Source organism: Xiphophorus hellerii, chromosome 10 (genome assembly GCF_003331165.1).
Source record: "Xiphophorus hellerii strain 12219 chromosome 10, Xiphophorus_hellerii-4.1, whole genome shotgun sequence".
NCBI classification, from domain to species: Eukaryota; Metazoa; Chordata; class Actinopteri; order Cyprinodontiformes; family Poeciliidae; genus Xiphophorus; species Xiphophorus hellerii.
Genome location: NC_045681.1, coordinates 18,168,639 through 18,184,085, shown reverse-complemented (window position 1 = coordinate 18,184,085; position 15,447 = coordinate 18,168,639). Strand labels below are relative to the sequence as shown.

The 15,447-nt window shown below is 40.3% G+C and overlaps 2 protein-coding genes and 1 non-coding gene across 3 annotated transcripts; 1 reads left to right on the top strand and 2 right to left on the bottom strand.

Moving 5' to 3' along the window:
- Positions 1 to 711: 711 nt before the first annotated feature.
- Positions 712 to 7,699, bottom strand: wdr45b (WD repeat domain 45B). The gene is made up of 10 exons (XM_032573530.1): positions 7,256 to 7,699; positions 6,238 to 6,312; positions 5,870 to 5,971; positions 4,507 to 4,594; positions 4,301 to 4,395; positions 3,979 to 4,169; positions 3,792 to 3,877; positions 3,580 to 3,681; positions 2,273 to 2,394; positions 712 to 2,111 (listed from the first exon to the last, which is right to left on the bottom strand). The coding sequence occupies exons 1-10, from the start codon at positions 7,320 to 7,322 to the stop codon at positions 2,005 to 2,007; spliced, it is 1,035 nt and encodes a 344-aa protein (XP_032429421.1). The 5' UTR covers positions 7,323 to 7,699; the 3' UTR covers positions 712 to 2,004.
- Positions 7,700 to 7,810: 111 nt separating this feature from the next.
- trnar-ccu (transfer RNA arginine (anticodon CCU)) lies at positions 7,811 to 7,883 on the top strand. The gene has a single exon. It is a non-coding gene; the product is annotated as a tRNA-Arg (tRNA).
- A 276-nt stretch (positions 7,884 to 8,159) lies between these two features.
- Positions 8,160 to 15,060, bottom strand: LOC116726698 (zinc finger protein 184-like). Its single transcript, XM_032573527.1, has 7 exons — positions 14,868 to 15,060; positions 11,862 to 12,064; positions 11,350 to 11,451; positions 11,148 to 11,234; positions 10,942 to 11,052; positions 10,707 to 10,830; positions 8,160 to 10,601 (listed from the first exon to the last, which is right to left on the bottom strand). The coding sequence occupies exons 1-7, from the start codon at positions 14,893 to 14,895 to the stop codon at positions 8,560 to 8,562; spliced, it is 2,697 nt and encodes an 898-aa protein (XP_032429418.1). The 5' UTR covers positions 14,896 to 15,060; the 3' UTR covers positions 8,160 to 8,559.
- Between the last annotated feature and the right edge of the window lie 387 nt (positions 15,061 to 15,447).

Sequence of the window (15,447 nt, the reverse complement as noted above, 5' to 3'; positions counted from 1 at the left end):
TTTTATTCCCCTTTTAAGATCTGGAAAGTGTGGCATATTTGCATTTAGTCCCTGCTTAGACATTTCTACCACTACTAGCTCATCGAACTGTTTGTTTTCATAGTAATTGCAATGGGAAGAGGTAGAACGTTAAAGTTCCCAACATGCCTTACACAAAACTAGCTTTGTGTGCGAGTAGGATAAATGAGCATTTGATCCTCTGCCAAAACAGGATTTCGAACCGGAAAGACCTTATTTCAAATTTTTGGTCATTAACTTTAAGGAAACGCAATCCATGAGTCATCTCCAATGTTCCCGCCAAATGAAACAAGTCATCATCCAAGAGGTGGTGTGAAAACTTCAGAGCGCCACTGTCTGCCTCTAGCTTGCTAGATTCTTCCCATTATTTGTCAATTAGCAGTAAATTAGGCTGTTCCTCTAATTTGATCTTTCAGCACAGCAGTATTGAAATCGATTATCAAACTGGGCAATTTTTCGTCTGCATTATCAGAACTAGCACATCTGTCAGATTAAAAAAAAAAAATTCTTTAAAATTGGTCTATTCTTTGATATAATCAAACTAAAACGGGGCCCTCTTGAAAGCTGCAGTACGTAACGTTTAAAAGATTTTTACTTATTTGTTTATGCTGTCAACATAGGCCTATTTCAGGCATTTTCCTTCATTGTAGCAATTTCACAACGAAAGTAAACATCAAGAGTTCATCGAACCTATCTGGAAAAGCAGATTTTAAATTTTATTCACAGATTTAAATGCACATTTTACAATCATTAAGTGTATCAGAAACTGGTTGGCCGAGTTCTCAGTTTACTCAGCATCCCCCTCTAGTGGCCTGGGTCTTCCAAGCGCCGCAAACGCAAACGCACGTTCGGATGCAAGAAGAAGCCACAAAAATGAAATGTGTTTTTGCAGCAAAATCAACTGCAGGCTGCGACAAATTAAAGCGAAACAAAACAAAACAAAACAAAACAAAAAAATCGTCACTGGTTTCATTGTGGTGGATGCAGACAGACTTCTCCGGAGGCTGCTGAAGGATCAGCTCAAATGGCAAAAACACAAGTGTAGTGAGGAAGGTGCAAAGTGGCCAATAACACGAGGCAGAATAAAAATATAACTCATGAATGCATGAATGAATCTTTTTTTCTTTTTTTTTTTTGGAGGTGGCTCTCACAAAAAAATATCTGATTGGAAATCTAAGACTTAACATGCAAACTTTTTCTCGGTGTAATTACTTCCTCCAATCTGTGGGAAAAAAAAAGTCCTTTCTCAAAGTATAGATTTTCCAGCTTTTCTCGGAAATTTCAGACTAAAGACAAACCGTTGTGGTAAACGGAGTATTGCACAAATAAAGTAAAAAAACAAAACTAAACAAAACAAAAAAAAATACAGGTTAATTTTTTAGTTTTTTAAGCTACTGTTCTGTACAGCTCTATGTGGTTAGTTCAGTCAGGTGTGTATATACAAGCAAAGAAAATCTAGGGTGATGCCTAACAAAGCGAGATCCCCTCACACACCTAATCATTTTATTCACTTGGTATACTTGGTGTGTGCGTGCGTGTGTTTTTATCTGCGATAATATGCGCGCACACACTCTCTTCAGTTTCTGAGGCACTCTGCCTGTAGTTTGGGGTTAGGCGGTGTTAGTTATCCAAGACGTCTCAACTATCAGGACGGGAATAAAAATAGCCATCGGAAGACATCTTAAAACTGTTTGTATTTCAGAAAAAAAAACAACTTTCCCTAATCGCCGTGGGTTTGGTTTGGGAGTAAAGGCGGCGCACGTCGTATTTTCTCAGGTCTCCCACCAATCCTCCAAAAAACAAATCTGTGCTTTGTTGTTTTCTTTGTCCTCCTCCATCTGATGCTCTGATGATCCAGAGTCTCTGCAGATACGACGAAGTGCAAAGTAGAACTTCTAATTCCTCAGAAACAAACAAAACAGAAAAGGGAAAGGAAAAAAAAAACAAAAAAAAAAAACGTGCTGCTCAGCAGGAAAGTCACGAGGGTCATATTTTCTCGTCAGTCATCTCCAGGAACTGGGCGTACACGTCTCTGGAGCACTCCCCCTTTTGGTTAAACAGAAACTTGTAGTAGCTGCCGTCAGCACAAATGGCTGCAGAAAGAGACAAAGAGAGAAGAAGAAGAAGAAGAAGTGAGCAGGAGCAGATAGAAGAATCTGATTTCCTAGGACGCTTTGGTGCCAAGTCTGATAGATGTGTGACGAGATGAGTCGCCCTTTTCCCTACAGGCGTCCCACTCCCGCTGCTAGCTCACCTATGACGGCGTTGGGCTCCGTTCCGAAGGCACATACGCAGGGGGAGCCCGACGGCACCTGGAACTTGGAGAAGCTCCACTTGGAGCTGAAGTATTTGGGGAGGAAGCTGGCGGATGCCAAACTGCAGAGGAGAAAGGCAAAGTTACAACTGGTTCTTAGAGTTACTGCAAAACGATTGACTTCCTTTGAAATGTTCCACATTTTGTCACATGACAAAAGAACAAACCCCAGATGTTTGTTTTTTTTCCTTTGTTTTATGTAACAGAGCAGAACAAGCTAGTTAGTTGTGAAGTTGGAAAAAAAACAAAAAAAAAAACGATAAACGGTTTCCAGAACTTTCTACAAAATTAACTCTTAGGTCTTCAGCATCGCTTTAGAGCCGAGGACTACGGTGGCCGGAAGTTGCAAAAACACAAGGCAAACCGAGCTACAAACACGTGAACGATGCAAACGCCGAAACACGAAACAAATGAAAACAAAAAATGTGGCAACAAAAGAAATAAAAAAGTGCAGCAACCACAGGAAGAGGAAGCGAAGGGAGAAAATGAAATGATTATAGTAAAAACGGTAAGTATGAAATACTGCAGACAGTAGAACGGACGTCCTCCAGACCACTTGGGGGAGTCAGTCAATAAATCGACCAGAAAAGACCATCTGGTCTTTACCAGTAAAGACCTGATATTGTATTTTATGATTTAATGGATAGTTCAGAAGAAAGACTGAGGAAGCAACACAAATTGTGTTACACTTTATGGCGTTTTCCAAACATGCAGTCTTTTACAATATTAAAGAACAGCTCCAGATTCCACCTACTGGTGTGGAGGACTTACGTCAGCATCAAACTATTAGGGTTTTGAAATGATTGTGAAAGCAGCCATTTTGAATAAAGATCAACATGATCTTGAGCTAAGATTGTTTTCCTCATTAAAATGATGACTTGCTCATAATTTTAAGACATTTTTAAAATAAAATTATTATACTTCTGCTAATACTATGATACTACTAATACTACTAATTAAACAAAAGTTCAATCATCTACACTGAATGACTGAAATATAAGCCACTTTCGCAAGAAATTTGGATTAAAATCATAAGTTGGACATAAAAAAACAAACAAAAAATCAGATTTTATTTAGATTTTTTATATTGCCCAAAACTGTCAACTTTGTTTTACTTGTGCCGTCTGCAATTGTGCTGGTCTAATCGCATAAAATCGATGAATGTTTTGTACTTGCAATGCGACAAAATGTGAAAACCGTTAAGACTGCGTCCTTCCTCCTGCCTCGGCGGCCATGAGAACACAGACCTCGACTGTTTGTTCCTTTTGGGGTCTTCTGCAGCGAAGATGTGTACGGTGCCGTGGTCGCTGGACACGCAGATCAGAGACGCGTCCTGATTGAAGTTGATGCTGGAAGCCACAAATAAAACAACAACAACAACAAAAAACATAAGCAGGTTTCCTAGGAGTTTTTCCTTTTAAAAAAATAAAAGATAAATATCCGAGGTTCCCTCCCTCACCAGTAGATGTTGGCCGTCTGCGAGCCTCGCCGCAGCTCCTGGATGAGTTGCCCCGCCGACGTGTCGAAGATCCTGATCAGAGTCCCCTGCGGAGACACGGCGGGAATTAAGTTGCGGGAGGTCAGAGGTCGTCAACCCCCCTCCAAACTAACATCCAACAGAAAAAGAAAAAAAACCCTCTCCGCACTTTCTCCGACGCCGTGGCTATCCTGGTTCCCTGCAGGTTGAGTGCGATGCAGCACAGCGCCCCCTCGTGGGCCGGGATATCGACGGGCGGCTTCTCGGTGTTGGCCAGGTCCACGATCTGCACGTGGCCCGAATGCGTTCCTGGGAACGCCAGGAGGGAGTTGTTGCTGTTGGGACACAGCACACACAGACCTGGAACGGACCAGACGGCGGCGGCTTAGAAACATGGAGACACCTGCTGTGATGACTAACGACTCAGCCGGTCCGGACCGGACGTCCGGGGCGTACGGAAGCCCGAAAAGCTCACGGGCGTCAGCACCGACCTTTGGGGTTGTAGCAGGTCTCGAACACGTGCAGCTGATGCGGGTTGTGCGTGAAGGTGAACACTTTGATCATGGAGTCTAGGACGACCACGATCCTGAAAGAACAACAAAAAAACAAAAAAAACACACACACACTCATCCAGATGCAGTAGTCGAATGTTGGCGAAGGAAAATGGAGGCCTGAGCGAGCGGGAGTCCGTCCGTACCTGTCCCGCCGAAGCTTCACCGCTTTCACCTCTGTGGAGAACTCGATCTCGATCACCGTCTTCTTCTTGAGGTCGTCCCAGATCATCACTGGAACGTCAACCAATCACAGGAATAGATTAAAATACGGTATCCAAGTTGTAGCTCAGGAAGGCTGAACGGAGGACGGGAATAACACGCTTGGTCGCTTCAATCCCTGAGATTCCAGGAGCTTTTATATATATACATATATATATATATATATATATATATATATATAGTTTCCAACTGCAGGAGGCTTTCAGTAAAAAGGACAGCGATGCAACTCAAAATGGCGGTTACAACTTAATGATTATTTTAGTAATCGACTATTGTGACGATTAATCGGATTAAATAAACTTTTTTTTTTAAACTATGTCTGCAAGCAAAATGCCTCTAACAGTTATTTCTGTTTGACTTGACAGCAATAGATTATAGGCCTGATCTGTTGATTTTTTTTGTCTTTTAACTGATTAATAATTGGATGGCAAAATGTGCAAAATAGGAGATTTATTTTATTTATTTTTTTTTACAAAATTTCAACCGAGTGAAGCTAAAACTGCCACTCGAGGGGTTCTGGGTAAAATATATTTACCAACAAAAAAAGTTTTTTTGTTTCTTTTAAAATCTGAAACGCAATATGTTTTTTGTTGACTTTTGGTTTCATTATGGTTCAGACTGTATTGGTCTTTCAGCATCTGGCATTTTTTTAAAGCATATCTACTCTAGTCAACTATGAAATGCTTGCTAATTACTTGACGATTATTTAAATTAATTGATTCATCACAATTCATCCGACTAATTGTCTTAGCTAAAAAAAAAAAAAATGCTAAAAAATCTGCCAAAAAGTTTGCTCCATTATGTTTTATGACTTCACTATAGATTAAAAACTAAGCAGAAAGCTAACACTGTATTATTAAAACACAACTATTGTGAAAAGTTCCAAGTTTTTCCTAAAACGAAAAAAAAAAAAAGAAGGTACAAGATGGTGTGCTGCACAAAATAAGAAGAGCTTCTTCATGCATCTCCACCTTGTAGATCTGCAGACATGGAATAGGGTCGGAAATAAACTGCTGGAATCCTTAATATGAAGACTGAAACAAGAAATTATAATACTTAAAATTAATTTTGTGGGAATTTTAAAGATAAACTTAAAAAAAAAAGAACTAAGAAAGCTCCATAGTTTGCTGCTCACTGGCATAAATTCCCACTGAAAGTTATTGAGGTTTGTGGTTCCACACCGCACAGCATTTTAAGCTTTATGAATTCTTCTGCAAAAGGAAACCTGCAGCCATTTTCTCATCTTCACCCCCCCCCCCCCCTTCAGTAGGAAAGTGGCAAACATACCTTTATTAGTTGGGTACTTGGGTTTCTTCCCTCCTCCCACAAGCGCCAGGTAGTTACACCTAAACAGCATCTCCACATGGCCAACGCCTCCCTCTAGGAACTCTGAAATACAAACACAGGGACATTTCCAATCTCTGTAACAGAGCGTGACACAAATAGGTCCTGCACTGCTGTGTGTGACGGACGCAAAGGCTAGACAAAGGAGAAACAGAATGCGTTTTAGGAAACCGTGCAAATTTGCATCCTAAATTATATGCCTCTGTGGAGGATGCTTACTCAAATTTAAGGCGCTACATTCCAGTAAAAGTGTGGTGCATTTCCAAGAATGAGCAAAAAAGTAAAAAATTGACATGATATCGTCCGGCTACCTTGCTTTTCCTTTTCTTTGAGAGGATCTGTGTTGTAGACACGAAATCCATTCTCCATTCCACAAGCAAAGCATCCTGGACAAGAACACAAAGACCCAACAAATACAACAAAATTCTCTCTATATATATATATATACATATATATATATATATTATAATCATTCCCACAGTCTCAAGGTAACAGGAAGTAGAAAATAAATGTTGAAGATGAACCACTGACCACAAACCATTAACCTCCACTGTTATTTATGGAGAAGTAGCACTTCGTGGTAGAGTTTCCACTTGTCCGTTCTGGGTTCATTTATCAATCTAGTTTCAGGTATATCAAAGTTTTATACCTCGGTTTAACAAAAAGGGTAACCGAGGTATAAAAGAAGAAATTTAAAGACACTTCACGGCCCGTACTGTGTCTGTATGAAGAACTTGGAAAAGAAAATAAATACGTGGCTAAATCACGTCTAATACGATAACTTATTCTGGAAAGTACTAACGAAAAAATATTGTGGAAATAAATGACTTGTGGGAATTCAGAACAGCCCAGAGCTAACCTTAGTACTGTTGACATAGCCGCTTTTAGCGGATAGCCGCTATGTTGGAAGGATTTTCTGCTAGCAGTAGCATTAATGCTAAGTTAGCATACAACACCCATTACACATAACCCTCTTTTCCCACCTTGTGTTTATGTATATTTTCTATTACTGGGTTCCCGAGTCATTATTTTGTCAGTCAGAAAATTTGTAAGCAATGAACTAAAGTGGCAGCTGCCATTTTTGGTGGCTAAATTCAAGTGTAGGAGCTAATGCTAATGTTAACTTTGTCGGTAATTTAACCTGGCAGTTCAAAGGTAAACGCAGCGCTTTTAGAAAATATTTGCCAATGTAAAAACTGAATGCGGAATTTAAGAAACGATGACTGACGTGTCACACTAGCAGGCAATGAATTGTGAATTTACGACGTTTCTCAATTGTATTAGACAGGGAGGAAAAATAACAAAGATCATTACGACTATGATTCTTACCGTGATCCTGGTTAAATCCAGCATAAAGAAGCCCGTTTCCATGTGGATTGGACGGGAGTAAATTCATCGTTATAACAAGTAACCAGCGATGTTAAACGAGTAAAAACCCCAACAGTTTTTGTCCGTTAGCTAACTGGCTAACATTCCTCCACCAGTCGGGTTTTTGCTGGACAGAGCGAAGAAGAAGAAAAAACAAAACTGGGGCTGTCTCTCGCTGTCAGGATCGGAGGGAATTCACTTGTCTCCAGTGGATGTCGTAAATGCGTGTCAACATAACGTCATCATAAAATAGTTTGAGTTAAAATGTAGGCGCCTTTCAACAATTCCAGGGCAGATAAATTACAATCCTACACCAAATTCAGTCATTTGATTTAACCTAAAATCAGTATTTTTCAAAGATGGTTTTTATTCGGGAGTAACCCTGTTAAAGCAAGCCCAAGGTAAATAACCACTAGAGTCTCGTCGGACATTGCATCCTACAGTTAGGAAACCATATACACATAAAAGGTGGCACAGAAGGCTGATGACGTCTCACCTGCCAATAACGCCGCAAAAGCCCCAGTGGCCTAATGGATAAGGCACTGGCCTCCTAAGCCAGGGATTGTGGGTTCGAGTCCCATCTGGGGTGGTACCTTATTTTTTTTTTACCACTTCCTTATATTTCACCAATATTCCTTTTTCAGTAAATGATGACACCATGAAGAATTAAAACACAATTTTACTGATTTGACAAAACTATTTTCAATGGAGGGTTGCTGTATTAAAGCCTTTTTAAATTCCTTGAAGTTGGGATTAAAAAAGATACATAGCTTCCCTACCAATTAAAATAAAATAGACTGTATTTCTTCTAAAATTTTAGGTAATACTATTAACAAAAAAAGATTACCACACCAAATCACTCAAAGCAAGTGACACTAGAAATTTTTATTTAAGGAAGAAAAACCAAATTTCTAAAGGTAATTAAATTTTAAATCACATACATACAAATTATACATAGAACTACAGCAAACATGTCTGTAAAAAATACAAAGATACATTTTTAGAATTCAGTACAATTATACATTTCTGACAACGCAGGTCTGTGGCAACCACGCAATATATGGACAATGTCACAGAAGAGGAAAACTTGGTGTCAAGTCTCCATATCTAACTAGCACCCAAACAGCCAAGGTGAGATTTAATATCATAAGCAATCCATTTTTATTTTCTGGCACAAAGCTGAAGCTAAACTAACCTCCTTCATAAGGGACATAGTAAACTGATAGTTAAAGTCCACATTAAGATTAATTTAATGTTGATAGAAACTAGGAATGGACAAGTCTCCTGTGTCGTTTGAGGCCATGCAAACTTGAAAAGCCCTTGTTACAAACTGCGCATACATATGGTCTCTCTCCTGTATGTGTTCGCATGTGCAAAGTAAGAAAACAGGATTGGACAAAACCCTTTTCACATATGGTGCACTTGAACGGTCTTTCTCCAGTATGGTACCGCCTATGAATCTTCAGTTCTGCTGCGGATCTAAAAGACTTCTCACAGTCATCGCACTTGAAAGGCCTTTCTCCGGTGTGGATCAAAGTGTGCCTCACCAATGCGTCCTTCCCAAAGAATCCCTTTCCGCAGTGCTCACATGGGAAGCGCATCCCTTTGTGGTGGAAGTTATCGTGTTTTAGAAGGCACCTTCTAGAAGTGAAGGTCTTATCGCACTGAGTACAAGGGAAGATCGTGGTAGGTTTTTCGTCTACGGGTTCTCCAGCATGATGCACACGCTCCACGTGCCTTGTCAGCGTGACGCCGTGCCTGAATTTCTTGCCGCACTCCCAGCAAAGGTACGGATACGCCTTTGTGTGCTTCTTCTGGTGCTCCACAAGGTCAGAGTATGAGCGGAACCTTTTAGCACAGTGAGTGCACTGGAAAGGCTGGTAACCGGTGTGTTTCCACTCGTGTCTGATGAAACGCTTCAAACTGGCAAAGGTCGTGTCACAGTACGGGCAAGTGAAAGGCTCAGTGGGGTTGTGGGCATCGATGTAATGCTTATGAAGTGCCTTGAACACAGGGAAGTGCTCCTCGCACCGATTACACTGGAACGGCGTGTGGGATTCTTTGTGCATGGCCAGAGCCTCTGAGTCACGTACTAGTTTCATGCAGACCTCGCAGTAGAGCGGGTTGTGGGTCTGCTTGTGGGATTCTAAGGTGGACTTGTACTTAAAGGCCTTGTCACATTCGTCACATCTGAAACAGTGTTTCACATCATCTGGGTTCTCTGGATCCACTTGCTGCTCAGTGTAGCAAATGTTCCTCATGTGGAACCTAAACGTTTGTCTGCATTTGAACTCGACGCTGCAGTGAGGACAGTAGAACGGACCTTCCAGGCCACTCTTGCTTCCGTCTGGGCTTCTTTCTCCTAATTCCCCAGAGGACTTCTCCGACATGATATAGTCAGGATCTTGGGCCGCACTGTCTGGAGGATGATCGTCAATAAAGGCCTCACAAATGACCCCACTGGATGACTGTTCACCAGCATCTGATGTGGTTTCTTGTCCTTGAGTATCTTTATCTGGATTTACCTTAGTTGAAGTCGTACATTTGTGCTGCTGCAGGAAGCGTAAACTCTTATAAAACTTTTTGCACACAGAACAAGCAATGGGCAGCTCCTCTGTGTGCTGATTCATATGTCTCTGCAGGAACTTGGCCTGGCTCACCACTTTGCCACACACCTTGCACGTTCTCTCATCCAAGTCGTTTTTTGCTGAACTCTGGGAAACCGTGGTACCGCCCAAAGTCTTGCCTGATTTTCTCCACTGCGACAGGTACCGTTTCATCTTAAGTCCTCGATTCTTTCTCACTGGTCTTTCCCACAAGGGGTCTGCATCCAAGTCTTCCTTAAAGCCCCTTGCTTTACTTTCCACTTCATAATCTTTATCGTCGTCGTCTGGGCATTTCCTTCTCCGCCCACGTCTGTTTGGCTTCTTCTCCACGCCATCTAGCAGTGTCACTTGGCCGTCCTCCCCAATGATCAGAGTCCCCGCATGGTCATCGTGCTGGTCGTCTACCATTTCCCCCTCGCTGGCCTCAGTGCCTTCAGTGGGATCCGAGACCACAACACTGTCCATTTCAGCCTTCACCTCTCCACTGATGCCAAACCACTGTGGCTCTGCACACTCTGCTGTGCTCCCAGGTACTTCGACATACACTTCTTTGTTCTCAGATTCCACCTCCATCTCTGAGCAGACTGTATACACGAGGCCACTCTCTGCGTCGGTTCCTGGCTGCTCGTTGACAATCACGACTCTTTCCACAGGAGGAAGACAAAGGGCAGATAAGATGCCGCTGTCGACAACATAAGACTCTGAAAAGAAACACAATAGATCAGTTCAGGTAGAACATACAGAGAACGTCCTGACAGAACTGCTAAATGGCAATGGACCTGTATATCAAAGAAAGATCTCCTTACCAATATCTTCAAGGTGGGTGAGATTTTTCTGTGTGTCCAACAAAACTTTTAGATCTTCAGGTTGAACTAAAGTCTCCATGGATTCATTCAGGAAAGAGGTGGTGTCACTCATCAGTGAAACAACCTGATAAAAAACAAAAAAATAAATGTTTTTTTAAATTATATTCCATTCAAATACATTTTTTTGAGTACAACAAAAAGCCAAGACGTTTTCCTCTTGAGATTATGTGTATACCTGCTGGAGACTTTGAGCAGGAAGGAGCTTTTCAAGTCTGGACAGAAACAGCCACATCAGAGTCTGAATAGCTTTGTCGTATGTGGGCCCAAAGTCTCCAGGAAAAACATCCTGAAACACCAACAAATCCAGTAAATATGGTGGGTGACCAACAACAACTTTAACAAGAGCTAAAGTTACAGAGCCATTAGTCTATGTAAGCTTACCTGGAAAAAGGTCATTCTTTCGTCTGGATCTCTGAGCAAATTTTGAACAAGGCCCATGAAATGAGAATCAGACACTTCTGCATCAGACTGTAGGCAGAAACAGAATCAATTGGTTTTGCAAACTGATAGTAAATGACAAGCAATATGACTGCATTCATCAGAAACAACAAACCCAGCATGCAATAGAGGTAAGAAAGTTTACCTCTATTTTCCACAGAGACCTGAGGCTCTGCATTCGGTCGAGGTGAGGCTGAATAATCTGCAGGTCGGCCGTCTCATCGGAACGACACAGTTCCAGGATCAGCTGCAATTTAAAAGGCCAAAATAAATAAATCGGTAAGATAAAAAAAATGTTTACAAAGCTGCTCAGATGCCCCTTCTGCTTTGTTTGCATTGCTTTAGAGTTGATCCCTTTAGAAAACAGCAGTTTGATGATTAACATTAGGAAGTTGCTTTTTTAATGTGTGCTGTATATCCATCTTTGAGACACTAATTTGACAAGTGCAGTTGTGTTGTTGATATATCATTACGTTTATTTTGGTGACCAAAAAAACTGCTTTCTAAACACCAAACAATGCACCCTTAATGTTGAGATAAGCCTCTTGTGCCTCTATACTGATCACTAGTCCCCAACAAGACCTGGACTCTTTCAGGTCATGATTAATGTAAAAACTCCAATCAGAAAGCAATGTTAGCAATCAAAACCCGACTCACTCGTGCTCTGAGGCCCAGAATGAGTTCGGCTCGCTGCCTTGTAGAAAGAAGCTGAGGAACAATCTCCGTGACCATGAACACAAACTCCTCCAGCAGGCCATAGTCGGACACAATCTTCTGCTCCACTGTGTGCCAGATCGCAGCAGACACCAGGCGGATGGGGGAAACCAGGAGACGCAGGGCGGAGAGGGGAAGAGTGGGACCTGCAAAACACGGAAACACAGTCAGTAATTTCTTGAAAAAGCAGGTGTTTGTTTTAGAGCAAGTCTGGGATTCAAACTTAAAGTAAAACATCTTGCTTTGCAAAAAAATATATATTTTTTTTTAAAACTCAAACATCTTGTCTGCATTAATATATCCCAGCAGATGATTCCAGACCTGTCCTTGGGATTTCCTGTTCAGCCTCAAACAAGTGATGCGTCGCTACTGCTCTGAAGGTTAAACTCTTAGCTTGCTGCTCCAGGCAGTTCTATGCCTCTCTAGGGATTCTTTGACATTATCCTCTGGAGGATGACTTTAGGCTGTCTGCACTCTCTGAGTGTAAGATTTCTCTGTTTCATAGCGTGTTACTTCATTAAATCCTAATAAATATGATCTCTTTGAATCCATGGGTGCAGCAAAAATGTTTGATAGTGAAATAAACTGGCTACTTGTCCCATGTCTGAATAGGACTTATAAAATAAAAGTAATTATTTTAGAACATTCGCTATTGCTTGTCCTGGATTTGAAAGAGTATATGTATATTTTCCTCCAGTGATCAGAATGGTCACACTTTCTTTGGACTTTTCGTGGGATTTTCTCCAGCTCCCATCATTTTTTTGATAGCTGCATGTCTTACCCTTGGCCTTCCCCAAAAACAGATTAGTGAAAGACTTTAATAAATGATTTATAATATAATCCTTCATAGAATATCAACATATCTGCTCAGCCTCATCTACCGCCTCCAAAGGTTGAATTACTGGTCAAGAAAAAGAGTGAATCAGTCAATCATATGGCACCAACACAAGCGATTTAAGAGTCTTGGGGTAGTTTTTGTTATCAAAATAAATAGCTACACCTTTTTATACTAGGCATGTTCTCAAAGATAGGCCAGTGGGTCTTCATTCCAGATATTTACATACACTGAATAAAAAAAAAAACAACAAAATGTTTGACTCATGTCATACAGTTTAAAAGACAGTTATCGATGATGCTACCCAAACGTACAGAAATTTATGAATTCGAAGCAAGTTACAAAAAATAAAATCTCTAAAAAATGTTCTTGGCAGGTTACCTTCATTTAGCAAATAGAAATAAATTTGGTCATTCTATCTCAGCTAAAACAGGAAAAGTAAGGTCTGATTTAACTTCAGACAGTGAGGAGGAAAAAAAAAATAGGTGTACATGTGTTTTTACTCATTGTACGTAAATATCTGGTTTCAGCTGTGGCTAGGGATCATTGTTAAGCTTAGATTTTACAAAACAGCAATTGAAGACAAGTAGATCTTTTTTAAAGTCAACCTCGTAGACCATTAAGCCATGTAAATGCCCTGAAAGTACATAGAAACTTTTTTTTTTTTACTTGAGGAGGCGGGAACAATAATGCAATTGGAAGTCCCTCCTACCATATTTCTTAATTTGGTAACTGGTCCATGCCTGTGTCAAATTTCTGACCAACCCACAAGAAGAAAAAGAAAAAAAGAAAAAAAGCTTACTCAAACTTATAAACAAGCTCCAAAAACTACAAAACCATGGATACATGTGGTAATGGCTGATCAAGGCTGAACGCGTGATTCAAAAGTGGTTTATTACTTGAGGGCTCACTAAGACAGTGATGGAGAAGGATGTTAGGTGGCCAGTGAAATAAACTACAAAGATTTGCTTATGATTTATGAACTCCCATAGTGTTCTTGTGTATGTAGTCGTGATTTAACCCCTCCATACACTACAGTTTTACTTTATCTATGTTATGGAACTTTTAAAATGAGCTGCTGCTGCATATGTGTTCTACAAATGGGTCTAATCATCACAAAATAAAGTGATTTCATATGCAAATACATGCTTATCTGGCCCAGGGAAAGTCTGCATAGAATATTTTTAGATTTAAAGAATTGATTGGGAAAAAAAGAAGGAATCTTTCAATATTCACAGACGTAGATGTTAAGGTTAAAAATGGCTGCATACCAGGATTCTAACAAGTCACCTAATCTACATTTATTTTAGCCACTAAAATGGAATAAAACGGCAATTTGTTTTCTTTTTAGTACTTTTTTTTTAAAGTTGTGATTTAGTGACAACTTTTCGTGTGCTTCAGAGAACACAAATTAGCTCCACCAGGGCAGCTGTTTAAATGTTGCGCACCTCTTGTGTTTTGATGTATAAACATTATTGTGTTATTGAAATGTTTTTAGCGATCTTTCAGATGAAAACGTTTGACTTGACAGAACTATTTAGAATATTACACAAAGATATTTACTTTAACTAAACATTTAAAGTAAATATATTTTAAAGTGTTAAACTTTCTATTCACGAAAAGAAAAAAAAACATTTCAGGGCCAAACTCCGATTAAGCCGGATATTCCTGGTTTTATTTGCATTCTCCGGACTTGGTCAAATATGTAATTGTATCGTAAAGGATTTATATTCAGTTTAAATAAATGATATAAGCACATAATTTAGGAATCGTTTGTTTAAGAAATATTAAGAGTGAACTGAAAAAACCACCGGAGTCATTTCAGAAGCTAACCCTAGCCTAGCATTAACTGAGTTAGCTCCAATGCTTCTCAGCTAGCTAGGTTGGGACTGTGGCAGAGCACCTTTAGCATCAGCTATATCTACCTGACCCGCAAGGCTTGAAAATAAGCACCTCTGGCGGCGTCTAAGAAAATTGTTAGTCCGACTTCAATAAAATAATATGGACACTATGACGAAAACCGTCAGTTTTAACATATTATTAAGATGCTATTCCCGCGCGCGCGCGCGCTGCGGCCTAGCTAAACAAATCTGCCAGTTAGTGTTTTTACTCACCGGATAACTCGGAACTTCCTCCTTCCATCTTAAACAGTCACTGTAGCAACATTACAGTGAGAACAACTACTGTCCGGGACTCGGCCACAGTCAAAGAGATTCCTTTAACAGCGGCTTTGTTCAATACCAAAGTCTTCCAGGCGCTTCTTCTGCGTCAACGGTTGCTCTGCGTTCCGTCTGAATCAACAGTCCGGACTCAAGTTAAGATAGCTCTGCTTCGTTCCGCTTCGTGGCGACCTGTTGCAACACCAATTTGAAGATGATCAAATGTGTTATATGCATGAATAATCGTTCTTGAAAAGCTCGGTTATGCTGAATAATTATAGTGTAATTATTAACCTTCTAGATGTTTCAGATCAGTGCAAACCACTATTAATATTTCCCAAAATATCTGCAAGTGTTGACACAACTGATTTGTTCCTCATACATAGCGGCCGTTTCATGCCTTAACGATCCATAAGGTTTAAGAAGTTACAGTAAATCTCAAAAGTTGCACCACCCTTGTTAAAATGAATGCCGAGATGTGAAATAAAAATAAAGACTTTTAAAACATATGTGAAATGTACACAATTGAACTGAG